The 23,105-nt window shown below is 44.4% G+C and overlaps 1 protein-coding gene across 6 annotated transcripts in view; it reads left to right on the top strand.

The window, feature by feature from the left end:
* Positions 1 to 23,105, top strand: part of ACACB (acetyl-CoA carboxylase beta) — a 159,301-nt gene that overhangs the window by 59,552 nt on the left and 76,644 nt on the right. For all 6 annotated transcript variants that reach the window (XM_064379874.1, XM_012469122.2, XM_064379873.1 and 3 more), the window contains 12 exons: positions 1,579 to 1,688; positions 2,046 to 2,127; positions 4,021 to 4,119; positions 5,860 to 5,969; positions 6,083 to 6,193; positions 9,337 to 9,546; positions 10,266 to 10,436; positions 15,772 to 15,933; positions 18,280 to 18,443; positions 19,226 to 19,376; positions 19,460 to 19,563; positions 21,250 to 21,331. In XM_064379874.1, coding sequence (XP_064235944.1) covers positions 1,579 to 1,688; positions 2,046 to 2,127; positions 4,021 to 4,119; positions 5,860 to 5,969; positions 6,083 to 6,193; positions 9,337 to 9,546; positions 10,266 to 10,436; positions 15,772 to 15,933; positions 18,280 to 18,443; positions 19,226 to 19,376; positions 19,460 to 19,563; positions 21,250 to 21,331 — 1,556 coding nt within the window. The remainder of the gene's footprint in view (positions 1 to 1,578; positions 1,689 to 2,045; positions 2,128 to 4,020; positions 4,120 to 5,859; positions 5,970 to 6,082; positions 6,194 to 9,336; positions 9,547 to 10,265; positions 10,437 to 15,771; positions 15,934 to 18,279; positions 18,444 to 19,225; positions 19,377 to 19,459; positions 19,564 to 21,249; positions 21,332 to 23,105) is intronic.

Raw genomic sequence — 23,105 nt, 5'->3', positions numbered from 1 at the left:
CAGGCATGTGTCACCATGACTGGCTAATTTTTGTATTTTTCATGGAGATGGGGTTTCACCATGTTGGCCAGGCTGGTCTCGAACTCCTGACCTCAGATAATCCCCCGACCTCAGCCTGCCAAAGTGCTGAGATTACAGGTATGAGGCACCGCACCTGGCCAATGTGTGGTTTTTTAAAGGACATATTCCTAGATACGGAATTTCTGACTCAAAGAACAGGAGTATTTTAAAATCAAAACATTGTATTCTGTTCAGCCTTAAAAAGGAAGGAAATCCTGTCATGTATTACAATATGGATGAACCTTGAGGACATTGTGCTGGTCACAAAAAGTGAAATAAACCAGTCACAGAAAGACAAATACTGCGTGATTCCATGTATAAGGGATAACTAAAGCAGCGCAATTCATAAAGAGGGAGAGAGAGGACTTCAGGGAGGGAGAAAAACGGTGGTGTTCGTGAGTACAGAGTTTCAGATTTGTAAAACGAAAAAGTTCTGAGATTTGCTTCACGATACAAATATACTTCACTATTGAACTATATACTAAAAAATGGTTAAGATGATAAAGTTTATGGTTTCTTTTTTACCATAATTGAAAACTCAGATTGTATATTTGTTTGTTTGCTTTAGGTTTTTTTTTTTGAGACAGGGTCTTTCTCTGTTGCCCAGGGCTGGAGTGCAGTGACATGATCACAGCTCACTGCAGCCTCCACCTTCCAGCCTCAAGTGATCCTCCTGCTTCAGCCTCTCAAGTAGCTGGGACTATAGGCACACACCACCATTCCTGGCTGCTTTTTTTGGATTTTTGTTTTAACTGTAGAGACAGGGTCTCTTTGTATTACCCAAACTGGTCTGAATTTCTGGCCTCAAGCAATCCTCTGGCCTCAGCCTCCCAAAGTGCTGGGATGACAGGCAGGCACCACCATGCCCAACCCTATTTTATTATTTAATGGTAAAACAATATTAAGATAAACTTTAAATAGGAAAATTTTTAAAAACTCACCTCTAATCCCAATCTGTTGACAGATTACTTCCTTCTTTTTTTGTTCTCTTCCAGGCCTTCCAGGCCTGGTCCAGAAATACAGCTGTTTCATGTAATTAAAATCATATTTCATTTTCTTTAAACTTTTTTTTTTTTTTTAATGAAACAGAGTCTTGTTCTTTCACCCAGGCTGGAGTGCAGTGGCGTGATTTCGGCTCACTGCAACCTCCACCTCCTGAGTTCAAGTGATTCTCCCACCTTAGACTTCTGAGTACCTTGGATTATAGGTGTCCGCCACCACACCCAGCTAATTTTTTTATTTTTAGTAGAGATGGGGTTTCGCCATGTTGGCCAGGCAGGTCTCAACTCCTGGCCTCAGGTGATCTGCCTGCCTCAGCCTCCCAAAGTGGTGGGATTACAGGCGTGAGCCACCGTGCCTGGCCTTTTCTTTATGTTTTCATACATGTTTGTCCATTGTTGCCATAAAAATCTGCATGGTTCTGCTTTCCATGGCTGTGTGCAGTCGCATCTTGTAATGTTCTGCCGTTGACGTCAGTCTCTCATCAGTGCTTTCCTTCTCCCTCCCGTTGAATTTCAGAGTACATCAAGATGGCGGATCAGTACGTCCCTGTCCCGGGAGGGCCCAATAACAACAACTATGCCAACGTGGAGCTGATTGTGGACATTGCCAAGAGAATCCCCGTGCAGGTAAATGGACCAGGGTGTGCAAGTGTGCCCACAGTGGGATGATGCTCCTGGGTTCTAGAACAGTTGAGTTCCACAGTTCACTAGGGATAGAGGGTCCAGGTTCAAGGCTCCAAATTCCTGGGCTCATATAACACAGAGAAGAGTGTTTTGGTGATGGGAAGCATATTCTTTTTTTTAAAAAAAATTTACAGATAGGATCTCGCCATGTTGCCTAGGTTGGTCTTGAATTCCTGGGCTCAAGTGATCCTCCTGCCTCGGCCTCCCAAAGTGCTGGGGTTACAGGCGTGAGTTACTGCACTCTGCTGGGAGGCATATTCTTGAAGGAAGATTGTTGCTCACCCCTTTCTGTGTTTGCAGGCGGTGTGGGCTGGCTGGGGCCATGCTTCTGAAAACCCTAAACTTCCGGAGCTGCTGTACAAGAACGGAGTTGCTTTCTTAGGTAGAGTGTGTCCCCACCAGATACATGGGAATTGGGGCATTGCTGGGACACTCTGTTGGGTCTGACCTTGTTTCTACTCCTGTCCTGAAAAGCGGAGGCCCTTTGATTTCCCACCTCACACTTTCATTGTGAGGAGTGAGTGAGTCCCAGGGTGAGAGGGCACACAGCTAATCCACCAAGTCATGGAATTAGGAGCTGCCCACTTTTCAAAGAAAGACACACAGGCAGCCAACAAGCGTATGAAAAAAGCTCAACATCACTGATCACTAGAGAAGGGCAAATCAAGACCACAGGGAGGTATCATTTCTTTCCAGTCAGAATGACTGTTATTAAAAAGTAAAAAAATAACAGATTCTGATGAGATTGTGGAGAAAAGGGAACGCTTATGCACTGTTAGTGGGAGTGTAAATTAGTTCCACCATTGTGGAAAGCAGTATGGCAATTCCTCAAAGAGCCAAAAACAGAACTACCATTTAACCCAGCAATCCTGTTACTGGGTATATATCCAGAGGGATGTAAAATCATTCTACCATAAAGACACATGAACACAAATATTTATTGCAGCACTATTTACAATAGCAAAGGCATGGAATCAACCTAAATGCCCATCAGTGACAGACTGGTTAAAGAAAATATGGTACATGTACACTGTGGAATACTATGCAGCCATCACAAAGACTGAGATCATGTCTTTTGTGGAACATGGATGGAGCTGGAGGCCATTGTCTTAGAAAACTAATGAAGGAACAGAAAACCAAATATTGCATGTTCTCACTTATAAGTGGGAGCTAAATGATGAGAACACATGGACAGAAAGAGGGGAACAGCAGACCCTACTTGAGAGTGAAAGGTGGGAGGAGGGAGAAAAGCAGAAAAAATAACTATTGGGTACAAGGCTTAGTACCTGGGTGATGAAATAATCTGTATTTCATCACCACAAACCCCTGTGACATGAATTTACCCATATAACAGATTTTCATATGTCATTATGTTGATGTCCTTGTGTAGTTTAGGGGAATCATTTACTATCATGTAATAAATCCCTGCTGCTCCTTACATGTGGGTCTGAAAGTAGACTTGCCCAAATGTGAAGCAGCTCAGCACAGATCAATATCTGATATTCACCTGAGGGTCAGCCAGGCGTCCCATGCCCATTGACGTTTTCTTTGTCTGTGGGCTCTGAGTACATATCTGTCCTGTCTGACAATCACCCAGGACTCTCATTATCAGTCTTAATTCCTCTGGAGGTTGATGGTCCAGCCCACTGGACAAACTACAGCTCATAGGCCAAATCTGGCCCATGGCTTGCCTTTGTAAATAAAGTTTTATTAAAACACAGTCATGCTCATTCATTTATGTATTGCCTACGACTGCTTTCTCCCTACACTGGCAAAGTTGAATCATTGTAACAGAGACCTGCAGGTTTGCGAAACTGAAAATATTTCCCATCTGACTCTTTATAGAAAGGATTTGCTAACCTATGGTCCAGCTCTTTGAGCTGCTAGCTTACCTCTTTGATCTAGCTTTCTGCCTTCCTTCCAAAGTGAATTTTTTGTATTCCACTGTAGCCTGGGTTGTAACTCACGACAGGTTTACAGTCCACATATGTTGAAAGTTGACTGATGCAATAGCACACTGAACAGATTTTTATTTTCTTCGCTAATGTGAGGTTCAGCTCCATGAGAGCTGGGACCTGAGAACTTCTTTCTGCCATCTGCTCCACCACCGTGCACTTGGTCATCTTCGCTAATGTGAGGTTCAGCTCCATGAGAGCTGGGACCTGAGAACTTTTTTCTGTCATCTGCTCCACCACTGTGCACTTGGTCAGCACTCAGCCTCAAGGGTCGTGTGGCTGACAAGATTCTGCTTCCCTTCTTGTCCCCAACTCCTCAGGCCCTCCCAGTGAGGCCATGTGGGCCTTAGGAGATAAGATCGCCTCCACCATCGTGGCCCAGACTCTGCAGATCCCAACCCTGCCCTGGAGTGGAAGTGGTAAGAGACCCTGAGTTTCCCTCTGGGGGAGCTTCTCAGCCCAGTCTTGGTAATGTGAGCAGTCGGGGTGTCAGAAGTATGCTTGTAACAATTCTTTCCCTTACAAATGTTATTTACTTTTTTATTTTTCCTAATGACCCACTAGCAAGATATTTTAAATTTTTAAATTAGTAAACAAGTGGTACAATTTATTGTAGGCAATTTAGAAAATATAAGAGGTTCAAAAAAGAAATGGAAATCATTCATAATCCTGTGAATGTGTTGAATCCAGTGTTGAACATTTATTATGTTGTAGGTATCTACCTTTCCAACCTTTTTCTAGGCATATTCCTAAAAAAAAAAAAGAAAGAAAGAAAGAAAAGAAAGACAGATAAGACAGATCTTGGCCATTGGCTCATGCCAATAATCCCAGTGCTTTAAGAGGCTGAGTTGGGAGGATCGCTTGAAGCCAGGAGTTCAAGATCAGCCTGGGCAATATAGCAATACCTTCGTCTCTATAAAAAGTAAAAAAAAAAAATTAACTGGTTATGGTGGTGCATGCCTGTAGTCTCAGCTACCCAGGAGGCTGAGGTGGGAGGATCACTTGAGCCTAGGAGGTTGAGGTTACAGTGAACTATGATGGCGCCACTGCACTCCAGCCTGGGTGGTGAGACCCTGTCTTTAAAAGGAAACCACAACCCATCTTATATTTCTTAGTTTGTGACTTTTTTTTCCACTAATGAATATCTTTCTATGTAAAAAATACACTTTATACCATTTAAGATGCCTGCGTAGGATTATATCTTACGGATATGTCATAATTTACTCAACAGTCCTCACAGTTAAACAACTCAGGTGGTTTCCAATTTATTTTTTCTAATTTAAAGAAATATTCCAAGGAATGGAGCTTTGATAATCTTACAGCTAAATTTATGTGTGCATTTCAATAATTTTCTTAGGATAAATTCCTAACAACCGTGGAATTTCTAGGACAAATTAAAAAATAAATAGGAGAGTCTCAGAAGTTTTCTATTAAATTTGATTTTTTTCCCCTAAAGGTTGAATTTTAAATTTGGGATGGAAAATTTGTTTTCATTTGTTAAATCTTTGCATGGTTTTGGAAAATAATTATTCACATATAAATGACTCCATAAGGTAGAATTGGGATTTTTTTTGGGGGGGGGCACAGTTTAGATTAATATGGTTGTTGTTGGTAGACTCAGCCTGAGTTTCTTTCCTTTTTTTGTTATTTTGTTTTGTGAGACAGAGTCTCAATCTGTCACCCAGGCTAGACTGTCGTGGCATGATCTTGGCTCACTGCAGTCTTGACCTCCTGGGCTCAAGTGATCCTCCAGCATCAGCCTCCTGAGTAGCTGGGACTACAGGCTCATGACACCATGCCTGGCTAATTATAATTTTTTTTTTTTTTTGTAGCGACAAGGTCTCACTATGTTTCCCAGGATGGTCTTAAACTCCTGGGCTCAAGCAATCCCCCACCTCAGCCTCCCAAAGTGCTAAGATTACAGGCATTAGCCACCACACCTGGCAGTTAGTTTCTTAAGCTTGATTTGTTATTCAAGGTTGGGTTAGTTCTTGAGGAAATAAAAATCCATTGTGAGAAACTGAAGGGATGTGTCTGCATTCCGCTGGTCCAGAAGCCCAGGTGTAGCACTACGCTGGCAGGGAGAGGCCCTATGGTTTCTGGGTTGTGTGTATTTCTCCCGGATTTGGGAGGAATCAGCTTTCTTTGTGACTCTCCAGGCCTGACAGTGGAGTGGACAGAAGATGATCTGCAGCTGGGGAAAAGAATCAGCGTACCAGAAGACGTTTACGTCCAGGGTTGTGTGAAAGATGTAGATGAGGGCTTGGAGGTAAATGTAGAGCCTGCGGGGGCCAAGGGGCCAGAACTGGACCCCCTCTTTGTCCTGGTAGCAGTTGGCAACTGCCTAACCTCTAAAGAGGTCTGTTTGTCCTTTGCACCCAGGCAGCAGAAAAAGTTGGTTTTCCATTGATGATCAAAGCTTCTGAAGGTGGCGGAGGGAAGGGAATCCGGAAGGCTGAGAGTGCGGAGGACTTCCCGATCCTTTTCAGACAAGTGAGCAGTTATTGCTGTGTCTTTTCGCATCTGTCTTTGGGAATTGTTTGTGGGCTGCCAGGTTATTTCCCTTAGCATTATTCTGTGACAGTCAAGAAGACATTTGTAGGAGCTGAATGTATTGTTGTATTGTATTTTGCAACAAATGTCTACATTTTCACTCAGAAAAGCCCACAGTTTTGTGTTGATCTTTACAGCATCTTTTAGGTTCAAGTCTATAAATTGGTGCATCTAGAAATGATTTCAGAGATACAAGATCAAAATAGCTGTTTGTGACTATGTTGGCCTATGGAGGAATTATATATTTTTATAAATTTTAGTACTCTTGGTAATTTCTAATGTTTCTAGATGATCTATTTTATTTTATTTTTGAGACAGTCTTACTCTCACCCAGGCTGGAGTGCAGTGACGCGATCTCAGCTCACTGCAACCTCTGCCTCCCAGGTTCAAGCAATTCTAGTGCCTCAGCCTCCTGAGTAACTGCGATTACAGGTGTGCGCCACCATGCCCAGCTCATTTTTTGTCTTTTTAGTAGAGACAGGGTTTCACCACATAGGCCAGGCTGGTCTCAAACTCCTGGCCTTGAGTAATCCGCCCGCCTTGGCCTCCCAAAGTGCTGGGATTACAGGCGTGAGCCACTGCGCCCTGCCTGATCAATTTTAACTGTAGGAATGAATTGCATATTTACTACTGGTAGCTAGTTTTCCTCTTTTAAAACCTTATGTCTGTTATTAGCAATGTTTAGAAAACATTTATACTGGCAATCTTCCCATTCTTAAAACAACTTTAATATTTCTAGGTTTTCTTCTAGACCTTCTTCATATGTATATTTTAAAGAGTTGTATTCAGTCTACACAAAATTTTGTTCTGCATTTAAATATTCCAAATTGTAGATCATGAATATTGTTATTTTGTTATTCCAGCCCTGGCAACTATTTTGATGATTACTCAGTATTTTATATGTTGCTATAGCTTTATTTATGAAACCTTTCCTTTTTTATTAACTGTTTAGTTTATTTCCATTTTGTTATTATGAATAATTATACAATAATACTATAGTATAATATGATATTTAGTACTATAAGTATAACACTTAGCTCTTTTTTTTTTCCTCTGAATTATTTTCTTGAATAAAGACTTGGGGAGAAAAACTTGGTTAAATAGCATGCACTTTACATGCACTTTCAAACACGTATTGATCAGTACGTTGCTTTCTAGAAGAGTTTTACTAATTATACCACTCTTGGCAATATGTGAGTGTTATATAAAGCAGCAGTTTCACTACCATGGTATCTCTGTTGGGGTGTGCAGGTGTTTTGGGGATTTCGGTGGGAGAGGGAAGTGATATTAAAAGGGAAGTCGCAGCAGCAGTACAGAAATTTCACATCTACCCTTCACCCAGTTTCACTCATTAACATTCTTCATGTCACTTTGCAACTAAGAGATTAACATGGGCACTTTTCTGTTCAGAAGACTCCAGACTAGATTGAATTTCATCAGTTTTCGCACTAATGTCCCTTTCCTGTTGCGGGATTCAGTCCTGGTTTCCATATTGGATTAGGGGGTAATACAGATTTTAAAGCTTTTTTGCTTTTTAAAAAATAGACTTTATTTATTATAGCAGTTTTAGGGTCACGGCAAAATGGAGCAGAAAGAATAGAGAGTTCCCACATACCCCCGGGCCCCCATGTCCACACAGACCCCCAAGCTTTTTTATTTTACTTACATGAGTGCACTATGAATATGTTCTTAATGTAAAAAGTCAATCAAGTCAGTGATGTGTTAAGAATAAAAAAGGGGCTGGGCGCAGTGGCTCACACCTGTAATCCTAGCACTTTGGGAGGCCGAGGCAGGTAGATTACCTGAGGTCAGGAGTTTGAGACCAGCCTGGCCAATATGGCGAAACCCCATCTCTACTAAAAATACAAAAATTAGCTGGGCATGGGGGCGCATGCCTGTAGTCCCAGCTACTCAGGAGGCTGAGGAAGGATAATCGCTTGAACCCGGGAGGTGGAGGTTGCAGTGAGCAGAGATGGCGCCACTGCACTCCCACATGGGCGACAGGAGCAAGACTCCATCTGAAAAACAAAAGAAGAATAAAAAAGGAAAAACCTTTTCCCCATCACCTTCCAACTCTCCTTTCTCAGATGTAACCACTGTTAGCTGGCAGGCGGTCTCTTTTCAGCAGTCACTGTATATACTTTTACATAGACATTCATACAGTTGCTTTATTACTTTTTTGATAAGTGAGTTCATCCCATGCATTATTGCAAATTGTTTTTTTAAACTTAAATTGTCTTAGAAATCACTATGCTTGAATACTTCCTTTCGCACTGTCTTAAAGAATCTCTAGAAGACATGCCTATAAACAATGCCTTACAGCTTTTAACGGGATGAAAAGTAAGTTTGTCCTTAGATTCCACCCAGGAGAGCTAGCTGAGAAAGCACAGTAAGTGGAAGAAAAAGACAACCGCAGATTAGTGTGTTTTGGTCCCATTTTCATTAAAAGAAACTTTCTCCGTATGTGCTGCTATATGCATAGAAGAAAGCCGGTTTGGATGTCAAACTCTTAACAGTGCATTTTCTTTAGGGGATGTGATCATGGGGAAATTTTACCATTTTCACAAAGTTCAACTTAAAAAAGAGAATATATTGCAGGTAGTGACTATCTGGGGCTGGTAGGTCAGATGGTAAAGGAATTTACCAACACAGTTGGTAGGTATGAAGAAAGGCTGCTGATTTATTGGAGGAAGTATGAAAATATGTTGCAAGATTGCAGCGGGCAGCACAGCAGAGAAGGGGCTGTCTGCAAAGAGACAAGGGCTAGTGGGAAGTTTTATAGGGTGGTGCTGGAGGAGGGGCTATAAGGTTGTTATGTCCTGGGGTTGTGATTAGCCATCTCTCAGAGCAGGAGCAGGTGTTCATTGTTCTTCCCCACCTGGGGCCCTTCCCCTCCCTTGTTACTTATCAGGACTCCACAGAATGTTATATCTTTGAGACAACAAAAGAAAGAGATTGGCAGAGTCCTGGATGGGTATGCTAACCACATCACTGCTTTTGTTTTATGTTCTCTCCCGAGAACTTCCAGAAGCTTCCAGAGCTGGTTTCCCCATGAAGATCAGGCTTCTCTGCTTCCCTGACAGGTACAGAGTGAGATCCCAGGCTCGCCCATCTTTCTCATGAAGCTGGCCCAGCATGCCCGTCACTTGGAAGTTCAGATCCTCGCTGACCAGTATGGGAACGCTGTGTCTCTGTTTGGTCGAGACTGCTCCATCCAGCGGCGGCATCAGAAGATCATTGAGGAGGCACCGGCCACCATCGCCCCGCTGGCCGTGTTCGAGTTCATGGAGCAGGTACGTTTCTCAGAGCCCAGGGGGCAGCTTCAGAGGGAGCCTTCTCAGCTCAGAGTCAGGAAGAACTTTCTGTCTTTAATGTCAGAAAGAACTTTCTACCGTCAGTGTGGCTGGATGGTGGCATGGATGCCCAACAAAAGAGAGGAGGGCCCATTCTAGAGGTGATTTCAGCATCACATAGGTCTATTGGATTAGCTGATCTGTGAAGTCCCCAAATATTTATTTTCTTTCCCCTCCCCTCCCCTCCCCCCCTCCCCTCCCTACCCTTCCTTTGCCCTCCCCTCCCCATCTCTTTTCTTCTTTTCATTTTTGAGAGCATCTCACTGTGTTGCCCAGGCTGGAGTGCAGTGGTGCAATCAGAGTTTACCGCAGCCTGTAACTCCTGGGCTTAAGTGATCTTCCTACCTCAGCCTCCCGAGTAGCTGGAACTACAGGCACATGTCACCATGTCCCGCTAATCAAAAAAAAATTTTTTTTGTAGAGACAGAATCTTGCTATGTTGCCCCAGCTGGTCTTGAACTTCTGGCCTCAAGTGATCATCCCACCTTGGCCTCCTTAAGCGCTAGGGTGACAGGCATAAGCCACCACACCTGACCAGTTCCAAAATATTTTACACGTAGCAGGTGTTCAGTCTGCATTTGGTGAAGGAACTGATAGTCTTCATTTACAGTTCCCCGAGACCTCTGGAACCCCCTTGACCTCTTTCTGTTTCTTCGCAGTGTGCAGTCCGCCTGGCCAAGACCGTGGGCTATGTGAGTGCAGGGACAGTGGAATACCTCTACAGCCAGGACGGCAGCTTCCACTTCTTGGAGCTGAATCCTCGCTTACAGGTGGAACATCCCTGCACAGAAATGATCGCTGACGTCAATCTGCCGGCCGCCCAGCTACAGGTGAGAAAACTGGCTCGGGGCCCTGGGACTTCTCTGCCCTGGGTTGGGGGGGCCGTGTCCTGCTCCCATTAGTCCATCCCGCCCATCTCTTGGCTGGCTGTCCCAGGGGAATGACTGGCCAAAGAGCGCTTTGAGAAACCTGTAAAAGCTATAGTTCTCCCTGGGAAAATATCTTTTTTTTTTTTTTTTTGAGATGGAGTTTTGCTCTTGTTGCCCAGACTGGAGTGCAATGAGACGATCTTGGCTCACCGCAACCTCTGCCTCCAGGGTTCAAGTGATTCTCCTGCCTCAGCCTCCCGAGTAGCTGGGATTACAGGCATGCACCATCACGCCCAGCTAATTTTGTATTTTTCTATAGAGACAGGGTTTCTCCATGTTGGTCAGGCTGGTCTCGAACTCCCAACCTCAGGTGATCTGCCTGCCTCAGCCTCCCAAAATGATAGAATTATAGGCTTGAGCCACCACGCCGGGCGAAAATACCTTTTATACAATTTCATGGCGTTCATGGACCCCTGATGCCTATTCATAGACCCAGAGAAATGTGTCTTAACCTTTTTATCATTACCACTTCCCGCAAGGAGCCTTTGAACACATTTATATCCTAATCCCTGTCTTGTGAAATTTTAATATCACAGATGTACCACATATCTGTTTGGATATTGTAGATATAGCTGTGCTTTATTCGTAAAAAGAGTGAGATTTGTGTCATTCCCAAGAACAAATATTTGTCTCTTCAGAGGCAATATCACCCCTGTTAAGAATATGTGACCCAGAGTTATAAACTTTTAGATTAAAGGGAACGCTAAATTTCTTTTTATTTTTATGGCTATATAGTAAGTGTATATATTTATAGGGTACAAGAGATATTTTGATACAGACATGCAATGTGTAATCATCACATCAGGATAAATGGGTATCCATCCCCTCCAGCATTGATCCTTTCTCTGTGTTATGGTGTTATGAACATTCCAATTATACTCTTTTAGTTAATTTTAAAATGTACAATAAATTATTGTTGACTGTAGTCGCCCTGTTGTACTATATCAAATATGAAGCCATATTCATTCTATTAATCACTCCAGTTTTGCTCCCATTAACCATCCTTTCTTTCCATGCTTCTACCTCTTCCTTTCCAGCCTCTGGTAAACATCATTTTATTCTCTGTCTCTGTGAGTTCCATTGTTTTAATTTTTAGCTCCCACAGATGAGTGAGAACATGCAAAGTTTGTCTTTCTGTGCCTGGCTCATTTCACTTGACATAATGTTCTCCAGTTCCATCCATGTTGTTGCAAATGATGGTTGCACTCTTTTATGGCTCAATAGTACGCCATTGTGTGTATGTATGTACCACCTTTTCTTTCTTTTCTTTTCTTTTCTTTTTTTTTTTTGAGAATGAGTCTTGCTCTGTCGCCCAGGCTGGAGTGCAGTGGTGTGGTTTTGGGTCACTGCAGCCTCCACCTCCCAGGTTCAAGCAATTATCCTGCTTCAGCCTCCCTAGTAGTCGGGATTACAGGTGCACACCACCATGCCCAGCTAATTTTTGCATTTTTAGTAGAGATGGGGTTTCATCATATTGGCCAGGCCAGTCTCAAACTCCTGACCTCAGATGATCCACCCACCTCAGCCTCCCAAAGGGTTGGGATTACAGGCATGAGCCACTGCACCTAGCCTGTACCGCATTTTCTTTATCGAATCATCTGTTGGTGGACATTTAGAGTGATTCCAAATCTTGGCTATTGTGAATAGTGACACAATAAACATGAGAGTACCACTGTCTCTTCCATACACTGATTTCCTTTCTTTGGAGTATGTACTTCGCAGTAGGATTGCTGGATTGTAGGTACTTCTCCATTGTCTTCCATAGTGGTTGGACTAATTTTCAGTCCCACCAGCAGTGTCCGAGGTTCCCTTTTCTCCACATCCTCACTAGCATTTCTTATTGCCTGTCTTTTGGATAAAAGCCATTTTAACTGGAGTGATACGATGCCTCGTTGTAGTTTTGATTTGCATTTCTCTGATGATCAGTGGTGTTGAGTGCCTTTCATATGCCTGTTTGCCATTCGGATGTCTTCTTTTGGGAAATGTCTATTCAGATCTTTTGTCTATTTTTAATTGGATTAGTTAGACTTTCTTCCCACTGAGTTGTTTTAGCTTCTTTTTTGTTTTTGAGACAGGGCCTTGCTCTGTTGCCCAGGCGGGAGTGCAGTGGCGCCGTCATGCCTCACTGCAGTCTTGACCTCTTGGGCTCAGGTGATTCTTCCACATCAGCCTGCTGAGTAGCTGGGGCTACAGGTGTGCACCACCACGCCCAACTAACTTTTAAAAATTTTTTGTAGAGATAAGGGCTCGCTATGTTGTCTAGGCTGGTCTCAAACTCTTAGGCTGGTCCCACCTCAGCTTTCCAAAGTGCTGGGATTACAGGCTTGAGTCACCATGCTCATCCTTGAGCTTCTTATGTATTCTGGTTATTAATCCCTTGTCAGATGGATAGTTTGCAAATGTCTCCTCCCAGGCTGTGAGTTGTCTCTTCCCTTTGTTGATTGTTCCCTTTGCTGTGCGGAAGTTTCTTAACTTGATGTGATCCCATTTGGCCTTTTTTTTTTTTTGCTTTAGTTGTCTCTGCCTTTGGGGTATTACTCAATAAATATTTGCCCAGACCAGTGTTCCCGAGAGTTCCCCCAATGTTTTCTTTTAGAACTTTCATAATTTCAGGTCTTAAATTTAAGTCTTTAATCCATTTTGATTTGAAGAATTTATGGTTCTTCCTTGATGATTCTGCATATGGATATCCAGTTTTCCCAGCACCATTTATTGTAGTGAAGAGATTTTTTCCCCACTGCATATTCTTTGCAAGTTTGTCAAAAATGAGTTCACTGTAGACGTATGGATTTGTTTCTGGGTTCTCCATTCTGTCCCACTGGTCTATGTGTTTGTTTTTATGTCAGTACCATACTGTTTTGGTTACTGTAGCTCTGCAGTATAACTCATAGTCAGGTAATTTAATTCCTCAGTGTTTGTTCTTTTTATTCAGGATGGTATTGGCTATTCTGGGTCTTTTATGTTTCCATATAAATTTTAGGATTACTTTTTCTATATATGTGAAGAATGTCATTGGTATTTTGATAGGGATTGCACTGAATCTATAAATTGCTTTGGGTAATATGGCCATTTTAACAATACCAATTCTTCCAAACCATGAACATGGAATATATTTCCATTTTTTTGTGTCCTCTTCAATTTCTTACATCAGTGTTTTATACTTTTTGTTATAGAGAACTTTCATTTATTTGGTTAAGTTTATTCTAGAGATTTAATTTTATTTGTAGCTATTGTAAATGGAATTACTTTCTTGATTTATTTTTTCAGATAATTTGCTGTTGGCGTATAGAAATGCTACTGATTTTCATATGTTGATTTTGCATCCTGCAAATTTACCGAAGTTGTTTATCAGTTTGAATAGTTTTTTGGTGGATTCTTTAGGTTTTTCCAATTATAAGATCATATCATCTGCAAACAAGGATAATTGGACTTCTTCCTTTCCAATTTGGATGCCCTTTATTTCTTCTCTAAATTTTTTTTATTGTTTTCTTCCATCCTTCCTTCTTTCTTCTCTCGATCCCTCTCTTCCTCTTTCTTCCTTCAACAGAATTAAAAAATTTTTTCTCTATTTTTTGAGTTTGAAAGATTTCAAAAAAGTTGCAAGAATGCTACAATTGACACCCATATGCCCTGTATGTAGGTCTATCAGTTGCCACATTTGCTTTGTCTCTCCTCTGTCTGTTTGTCTAATTTTGGGGTGTTCAATTTTTTTTGAGACGGAGTCTCACTCTGTCACCCAGGCTGGAGTGCAGTGGCACGATCTCAGCTCACTGCAACCTCTGCCTCCAGGGTTCAAGTGATTCTCCTGCCTCAGCCTCCCGAGTATCTGGGATTATAGGTGCACACCACCATGCCTAGCTAATTTTTGTATTTTTGATAGAGACAGGGTTTCACTATGTTGGCCAGGCCGGTCTCGACCTCCTGAGCTCAACTGATCCACCCACCTCAGTCTCCCAAAGTGCTGGGATTACAGGCATGAGCCACCGTGGCCAGCCATGGGCTGAATCTTTTGAGCAATGGTTTGAGTGAACCTTTGTAACATACGCCTCCGAATACTTTAGTCTAAGGGCCTCCTAGAACAAGAGCATTCTGGTCCAATATCCTAGTGCCATTATGACACTTGAAAACAGAGCATCGATACCACATCTATATCTAATATGTACCATTCACATTAAATATTTTCCCTGTTGTTCTAATAATATCTCTTTATGGCTGTTTTTTGTTTGTCCCCTAAATCCGAGATCCAACCCAGGGTGACACATTCCATTTGATTTTCATGTCTCTTTAATCTGAAAGCATTCCATAATCTTTTCTCATCCTTGACATTAGCATTAAATTTTTTTTTTTTTTTTTTTTTTTTTGAGATGGAATGCAGCGGTGCAATCCACTCTGTTGCCCAGACTGGATACAGTGGTGCAATCACAGCTTGCTACAGCTTCAACCTCCCAGGCTCAAGTGATCCTCCCACCTCAGCCTCTTGAGTAGCTGGGACCACAGGTGCAAGTCACCATGCCCAGCTTATTTTTAAAAATTTTTTTTCTGTAGAGATGGAGTCTCATTATGTTGCCCAGGCTGGTCTCCAACTCCTAGGCTCAAGTGATCTGCCTGCCTCGGCCTTCCAAAGTACTGGGATTACAGGCGTGTACACTGGCCTTCTTGAGTTCAGGCAGAATATCCCTCACTCTGGATTTCTCTGATTCTTTCTTCCTGGTTCAATTCCTGCTATGCATTTTGGCAAAATATGACACAGGTGTTGTGTCCTTAATACATCCCATCATGAGGCACCAGATATTAAATTTGATCATTTGGTTAAGCTGGTTCCATAATTGTCTACCTTTTACCCATTCTTCATGTCCAGTTTCTCCCGCGGGTGCCCTTTACAAAAACCTCCTTTAAGTCTGCAGCCAACACTGCTACTTCTCACCTTCCCTAGCTCTGAAAGTCTAGCGCTTTTACGTGATGAGTGTATTTTCTTGTGTAATGTTTCATAAATATGTTTTCTTTTCCCAACTGTGCTATTTGCTCCACTGTGAAAAGTTCATGCCTACGGCTTTTTTTCTTTTCTTTCTTTGCCTCTCTGGCCACAGTAGAGTACCATGTTGTCTATAGAGTATTGCCCATATATCCTAAATCATTGACTGAACCCCTTCCTCTGTTGCATCTGCCACTGTACCTGGTGTTTGGGGCCGTGTTCTGGTAGGACTGACAGTCTGTGGGTTGGATCTCTTGATTTTAGATCGCCATGGGCGTGCCTCTGCACCGGCTGAAGGACATCCGGCTTCTATACGGAGAGTTGCCGTGGGGAGTGACTCCCATTTCTTTCGAAACCCCCTCAAACCCTCCCCTTGCCCGAGGCCACGTCATTGCTGCCAGAATCACCAGCGAAAACCCAGATGAGGCAAGTCATGGTGGCCCCTGTGTTTCTGCCATCTCAGATCTCCCAGCCTGTGAGGGACCCTGTATGTTAGGCTGGGAAGAGACACCCACGTGCTATCCAGGCATCTCAGTTTACAAATGGGGAAACTGAGGCATGGGAAGGGACATGCTATGTTTTATTGGATCATTGAATTTATTAGATTTTTATTTATTTTTATTTTTATTTTTGAGATGGAGTTTTACTCTGTCACCCAGGCTGGAGTGCAGTGGTGTGATCTTGGCTCACTGTAACCTCTGCCTCCTGGGTTCAAGCTATTCTCCTGCCTCAGCCTCTCAAGTAGCTGGGATTATACGCACCCACCACCCCACCTGGCTAATTTTTTTTTTTTTTAAGACGGGCTTTCACCACGTTGGTCAGGCTGGTCTTGAACTCCCGACCTCAGGTGATCTGCCCGCCTTGGCCTCCAAAGTGCTTGGATTACAGGCGTGAGCCACCACACCCAGCCTAATTTTTGTATTGTTAGTAGAGATGGGGTTTCACCATGTTGGCCAGGGTGGTCTTGAACTCCTGACTCAAGTGATCTGTCCACTGCAGCCTCCCAAAGTGCTGGGATTATGGGCTTGAGCCACTGTCCCCAGATTTATTGGATTTTTGGATTATTGCCAGTCTCCGGGCCGAGCCTTCCTGTGTCTCAGTACTCACTTACAGGATACTACTGCTGCTGGACATTGTCACCCCACGTTACAGGCAAGGAGCCTGGGCTAACTTGCTCCCTGTCTCCCGCCTGGGACCTGCCGAGGCCTGTCAGTGGACTCCAAAAGCCATGTCATCTTTGGGACAAGCAGCCAGGTTTAGAGCCCTAGTCCTTGGATTTCCGGCCCCATGTGCTTTTTCCCACAATATAAAGTCTGGCTCATTGTAGAGAGTCCCTTTGTGACTTGGTCTTACTTGGGTCTTAAAAAACAAACCAACTGGCATCCCTTCCAGTTTACATGCATACTGACTGTTGATTGTCACAGGACTCATCAATCTACTACAACATAATTGCTTAATTATTACATTCAGGAATCTGGGGGTAAGAGAGGGTACACCTCCACCCCTTTTAATTAAATAATTTTAAGCTTGGGTAGCTGTATTTGTTTGGGGTTCTTGGCTGTGAACCAAACACCAACTCTGGTGGACAAGCAAAAGGGGAATTTTTTGGAGGGATAATGGCTCGTTCCCAGGTTGCTGGGAGGATGGAGGACCAGGTATGGCTACAGCCCAGGCACGGCACCTCTACATACTTCTCCGCAAAAACTCATCCCTTAGTTCAGGAGCCCCAAGCCCAGTGACAGGTGCCATGTCCACCCACCCTTACCAAAACTGTACTCAGAGGGAGACGAGCTGTCCCCTCAGAGGGGATCAGCTGTGTTGACAGCGGCCTAGCTGATGGGGTGAGGAAGAGGGGAATGGAGCAAGGGAGGGAGGAAGGGGTAGGAAAGGAAGGAGGGAAGGTGGAAGTGAGGAAGGAAGAAGGGAGAGAGGGAGGGAGGAATGGAACGAGGGAAGGAGGAAGGAAGGAGAGAAGAAAGGAAAGAAATTTCAATGAAATGGCCTCTTCCCAGCAGCAAGAGCCCTGCCTGGGATGCCCTGGATTTCTTCACCTGCAGAGGTTTTCATTATCCAGAATGGGAAATCTAACCTGTCTTCACTTTTATTTGAATCTTTTCTTTTTAAAATGTCAAGCATATATAGTCAGAATGTCCCTTCACCCAGCTCCAACAATCATCAACATTCACCCATTTAATTTAACACCTGCACTGCCATCTCCATCCCAACTTGCTTATTTTATTTATTTATCGATTTGGAGACAGGGTCTTGTCTGTCACCCAGGCTGGAGTACAGTGGCTCAGTCATGCCTCACTGCAGCCTAATCTGGGCTCAAGCAATCCTCCTGCTTCAGCCCCACAAGTAGCTGGGACTATAGGTGTGCGCCACCACACCTGGCTATTTTTTTCAAATTTTTTTGTAGAGATGGGGTCTCCTGATGTTACTCTGGCTGGTTTTGAACTCCTGGGCTCAAGTGATCCTCCTGTCTTTGCCTCCCAAAGTGCTGGGATCACAGACGTGAGCCACCGCGACTGGCCCAAACTGGTTATTTTTTTACAATTAAAAAAATAAGAATTGTAGTCATTGAGGTGCTCACATGGGTACACCCATGAATCGATCCATCCATACCTGTAACAAGAGATATCAGTATTTTCTTGACTACTCTAAGCCTTTGGTTAGTGTAGGGGATCTTGGGTTTTCCCAGGGCTGAATTCTGATGAAAATATATCTGGAGTAATGACTTCTTCCATTTTGCGTTTTCTGTCTGGACTCCAGGGGTTTAAGCCGAGCTCCGGGACTGTCCAGGAACTGAATTTCCGCAGCAGCAAGAACGTGTGGGGTTACTTCAGCGTGGCCGCTGCCGGAGGCCTGCACGAGTTTGCGGATTCCCAGTTTGGGCACTGCTTCTCCTGGGGAGAGAACCGGGAAGAGGCCATTTCGTCAGTATCTCTTTTCTTCCCTCCCTCCCTTCCTCCCTCCCTCTCTTCCTCCCTGTAACTGGGATTACAGGTGTGGACCACCATGCCCAGCCAATTCTCTCTCTACTAATCATTAGCTATTATAGTCAATAATTATAACAACGATAACTAATCATGCTCATAGTTTTAACATTTTTGATCAATGACCATGTGCATTACTTGGATTGATCATTTCAATTCTCAAACACCCTCATGAAGTCAGGGCTAAATTTTCCATATGAGGAAACTGAGGCACAGAGCACTCAAGTCACTTGGCCAAGATTACCCAGCCGGTAAACTGGCTCTGAATCAATATGCTGGCTGTGTCAGTCAGAGCCCTCTCTTAACTCCTGTGCTTTACTTTTCTTTTTTTATTTTTATTTTGGAGACAGAGTCTTACTCTGTCATCCAGGCTGGAGTGCAGTGGCGTGATCTCAGCTCACTGCACCTTCTGCCTTCCGGGTTCAAGCGATTCTCCTGCCTCAGCCTCCTGAGTAGCTGGGATTACAGGCATGCGCCACCATGCCCAGCTAATTTTTATATTTTTGGTAGAGATGGGGTTTTGCCATGTTGCTCAGGCTGGTCTTAAACTCCTGACCTCAGGTGATCCGCCTACCTCAGCCTCCCAAAGTGCTGGGATTACAGGCGTGAGCCACGGCGCCTGGCCACTCCTGTGCTTTTCTAGTTCTCTGAACCACACAATTGCAGGAACTGTTGATGTATGCATGAAATTGGAAAACAATCCGTGTGCCTTTTCCTTCAAGGAACATGGTGGTGGCTTTGAAGGAACTGTCCATCCGGGGCGACTTTAGGACCACCGTGGAATACCTCATTAACCTCCTGGAGACCGAGAGCTTCCAGAACAACGACATTGACACCGGGTGGTTGGACTACCTCATCGCCGAGAAAGTGCAGGTGGGGAGCGAGCTTCCTCTGTTTCCCTGGTGGATGGCCAAGACCTCAGCTTCTTGAGGATACTGAAGTGCATTCTCTTCTAGGCCGAGAAGCCGGATATCATGCTTGGGGTGGTATGCGGGGCCTTGAATGTGGCCGATGCGATGTTCAGGACGTGCATGACAGATTTCTTACACTCCCTGGAAAGGTAGGGCCCGCGGCAGTTCCCTTCCCCTTTTGTGATACTTGTTAGTGACTTAGGAGGCAGAACATGTCTCCTTTATTTGTGTGGCCAGTTAGTCACGAGGCAATTGGTGAGTCTCTCCTCCGGTCTTGCCTCTGGGAAATTCCTCTGCGGATAAACCTAGGCCACCCTCAAGGAGGCCGTGGGTCAGGGATGGGATTCTCAAGGCCAGGGCAGCAATCAGCGTATAGACTATTGTGTACGGATCCATGCTGACTTGTGTAAGGTACATCATAATAGTGAGGAGTTCTGAGTTCAAGGAGGTGGATTCGGGAAGCAAAGCGGCTGAAAGGTTATCTCTACAGATGGGTTCATTCCCAGACCATCACCTGAATCGGAGAGTTATCATGAAATGGACCAGGATGGAGAGCCGCAGGTGATCTCTGTTAGGATTGGCCAGGGTTTCTCAGCCTCAACACCATTAACATTTTGGGCTGGATCGTTTTTTGTTGTGGGAGCCTGTCCTGTGCATCGTAGGATGTTACAGCATTCTTGGCCTCTACCCACTAAATGCCAGGAGCAGCCCTTCCCTCTGAGTAATGGCAATCAAATATATCTCCAGACACTGTCCAATGTCCCAGGGTTAGAAGCACAATCACCCCCAGTTGAGAACTGCTATGAAAGGCAAATGAAACTATCAAAAAGGAAATAAAAGGAGAAACTTCTTTTTTTTGAGACAGAGTCTTGCTCTGTCACCCAGGCTGTCACCCAGGCTAGAGTCTAGTGGTATGATTACAGCTCACTGCAGCCTCGACTTCCTGGGCTCCAGTGATCTGCCCACCTCAGCCTCCCAAGTCGTTGGGACCACCGGTGCATGCCATCATGCCTGGCCAGTTTTAAAAATTTTTTTATATAGATGGGATCTCACTATATTGCCCCCCAGGCTGGTCTTAAACTCATGGCCTCAAGTGATCCTCCTGACCCAACTTCCAAAGTGCTGGGATTATAGGCATGAGCCACTGCACCCAGCAAGAAATGTTTTTAGTGCTTGGTTATGCCTTTGAACGGTAGTAGAATCACGGACCCCGCTCTGGTTTCTTATATAAGCAGGAAGCAGGATCTTAAATGTGAAATTTTTCTGAGAGACCGTTATGGATTTTGCTCCTGAAAAGCCTTTTTTAAGATTTCAAATCCTTCAGCAAGCACCGATTCCTTAAGTTCTGAGGAATGTCAGGCTCCTTGGGATGACTCAGGTTCTGTGCATATCTTTTAATCAGACTTAACTTTTTTTTTTTTTTTGAGACACAGTCTCGCTCTGTTGCCCAGGCTGGAGTGCAATGGCATGATCTCGGCTCACTGCAACCTCTGCCTCCCAGGTTCAAGTGCTTCTTGAGCCTCAGCCTCTCAAGTAGCTGGGGCGACAGGCACATGCCACACACCTGGCTAATTTTTGTATTTTTAGTAGAGATGGGGTTTTGCTGTGTTGGCCAGGCTGGGCTCGAACCCTTGGCCTCAAGTGATGTGCCCACCTAGGCCTTCCAAGGTACAGGGATTATAGGCGTGAGCCACTGCGCCCAGCCCAGGCTTGGCATTTTTAGTGCAGTCAGGTTTGCTGATGCAGAGAGCTGCATAATTTTTTTAAACACAAGGGATGGCTGTGGAGTTCTCAGTCCCTCCCAAGGCTGACCACAGTCCTGTCTTTTCTTTCAGGGGCCAGGTCCTCCCAGCAGATTCACTACTGAACATTGTAGATGTGGAATTAATTTATGGAGGTGTTAAGTACATTCTCAAGGTAAATGCCCCTGTGCCTCTCTGATGTCTCCAGCAATCTGCAAGCTTCAGGGGGTTTCTTTCTTCCATGAACCATCCCTGGAGTGGATTTGCTCATGCTTGGATTTCAGCACTTGTGTTCCTCGGGAATCCCCATGTAGTCCGTGACCTTGACACCTAAACACTTTGACTTTTAGAACATGTAGGGCTGTGCAGTCCACAGAGGGCACGATGGAGCATGGGTAAGTTTCCCGTAGCTGTGGTGACAAGGTGCCATGAACTGGTTTAAACCAACAGAAATTTATTCTGTCTCAGTTCTGGAGGCCAAGTCTAAAATCAAGGTATTGACAGGCCGTAGTCTCTCTGAAGGCGCTAGGGCAGGATCTGCTCTGAGCCCTCCCAGCTTTTGGTGGTGTTGGCAGTCCCTGGTGTTTTTTGGCTTGTGGATGCCTTGCCCCAGTCTCTGTCTCTGTCTTCTTTTTTTTTTTTCAAATGGAGTCTCACTCTGTCGCCCAGACTGGAGTGCAGTGGCGCGATCTCAGCTCACTGCAACCTCCATCTCCCAGGTTCAAGCGATTCTCCTGCCTCAGCCTCCTGAGTAGCTGGGATTACAGGCATATGCCATCATGCCCAGCTAATTTTTGTATTTTTAGTAGAAATGGGATTTCACCATGTTGCCTAGGCTGGTCTTGAACTCCTGAGTTCAAGTGATCTACCCACCTTGGCGTTGCAAAGTGCTGGGATTACAGGCATTAGCCACCGCCTAGCCTCTGCCTCTGTGTATGTGTGTGTGTGTGTATGTATGTGTGGTGTGTGTTCACATTGTCTTCCATGACTGTGTCTCTGTGTCTCCTCTCTTGTAAGAACACCAGTCACACTGGATTTAGTGCTCACCTTAATTCAATATGATTTCATCTTAATTACATCTGCAAAGATCCCATTCCAAATAAGGTCACATTCCGAGGTTCCAGAACGGCCATGAATTTTGGAGGGAATTATTCGGCCCCCTGTAGAATGTGAGCAGAGCCTTTGCTGAGACAGCATAGCGGACCCGGGTCTGTTTCCAGGGCCTATGAGGCTGGTTATGTTCTGTGTCTCTGCACCACGTGTGGATTTCTGGCGTCTTCCCTGGTTTGCTACTGGAGTTCCTGGAGCTTACTCCGGTTGCTCTCCTCTGTTGGAAGTGTCTAGTTGCCCTTCATGGGCCAGCCAAGGTCAATTCAACAGAGTTTAGAGAATGTTCTGAGATGCACAGGAAGGGGCTGAGGCTTGGTGTCCCAGCCGTGGTGTTCTGGGCCCAGGGTCCTTGGGGTGAGCCAGCTGCAGCATCGGTGCCCCAGGTTCCAGTGCAGCGGCAGGAGGCTGTGTCCCCTGTAAGTCCAGGCCTGGCCTGCCCAGCACTCCCCAGCCTCACACTGTGGGGAGGGGAAGAGGGCAGAGTTTGAGTCTGCTTCTGAGACAGAATTTTTGTCTTCTTTAATTAATACTTTCTATTTAACAGTGATGAGCACAGCAGAACTCACCACTTGGGAGATGTGGGGGCTTTAGTTCAACTGAACCTGTGTGTCGTTAATCAGGGTGTGCTTTCAAAATCATCCTCCTTTGCCCCTACTGCCTCTTGGCTACCTTTGGGGACCTGGCTGCCCCCAACTTGATTTTAAATGTCACACATGCACAATATAGAAAATTCCAAAATTTCAAGCAAACATAAAGAATCAGGAAAATAAATCCGTCATGTGCTAATGCTTAGAGGTAATCATGATGAACATTTTTTTTTTTTTGAGATAGAGTCTTGC

This window comes from Aotus nancymaae, unplaced genomic scaffold (assembly GCF_030222135.1).
Source record: "Aotus nancymaae isolate 86718 unplaced genomic scaffold, 86718_ANA_hifiasm-v0.15.2.pri h1tg000021l, whole genome shotgun sequence".
NCBI lineage: Eukaryota > Metazoa > Chordata > Mammalia > Primates > Aotidae > Aotus > Aotus nancymaae.
Note: the sequence above shows the minus strand (reverse complement) of the source record. Positions and strands in the feature narration are given on the sequence as shown.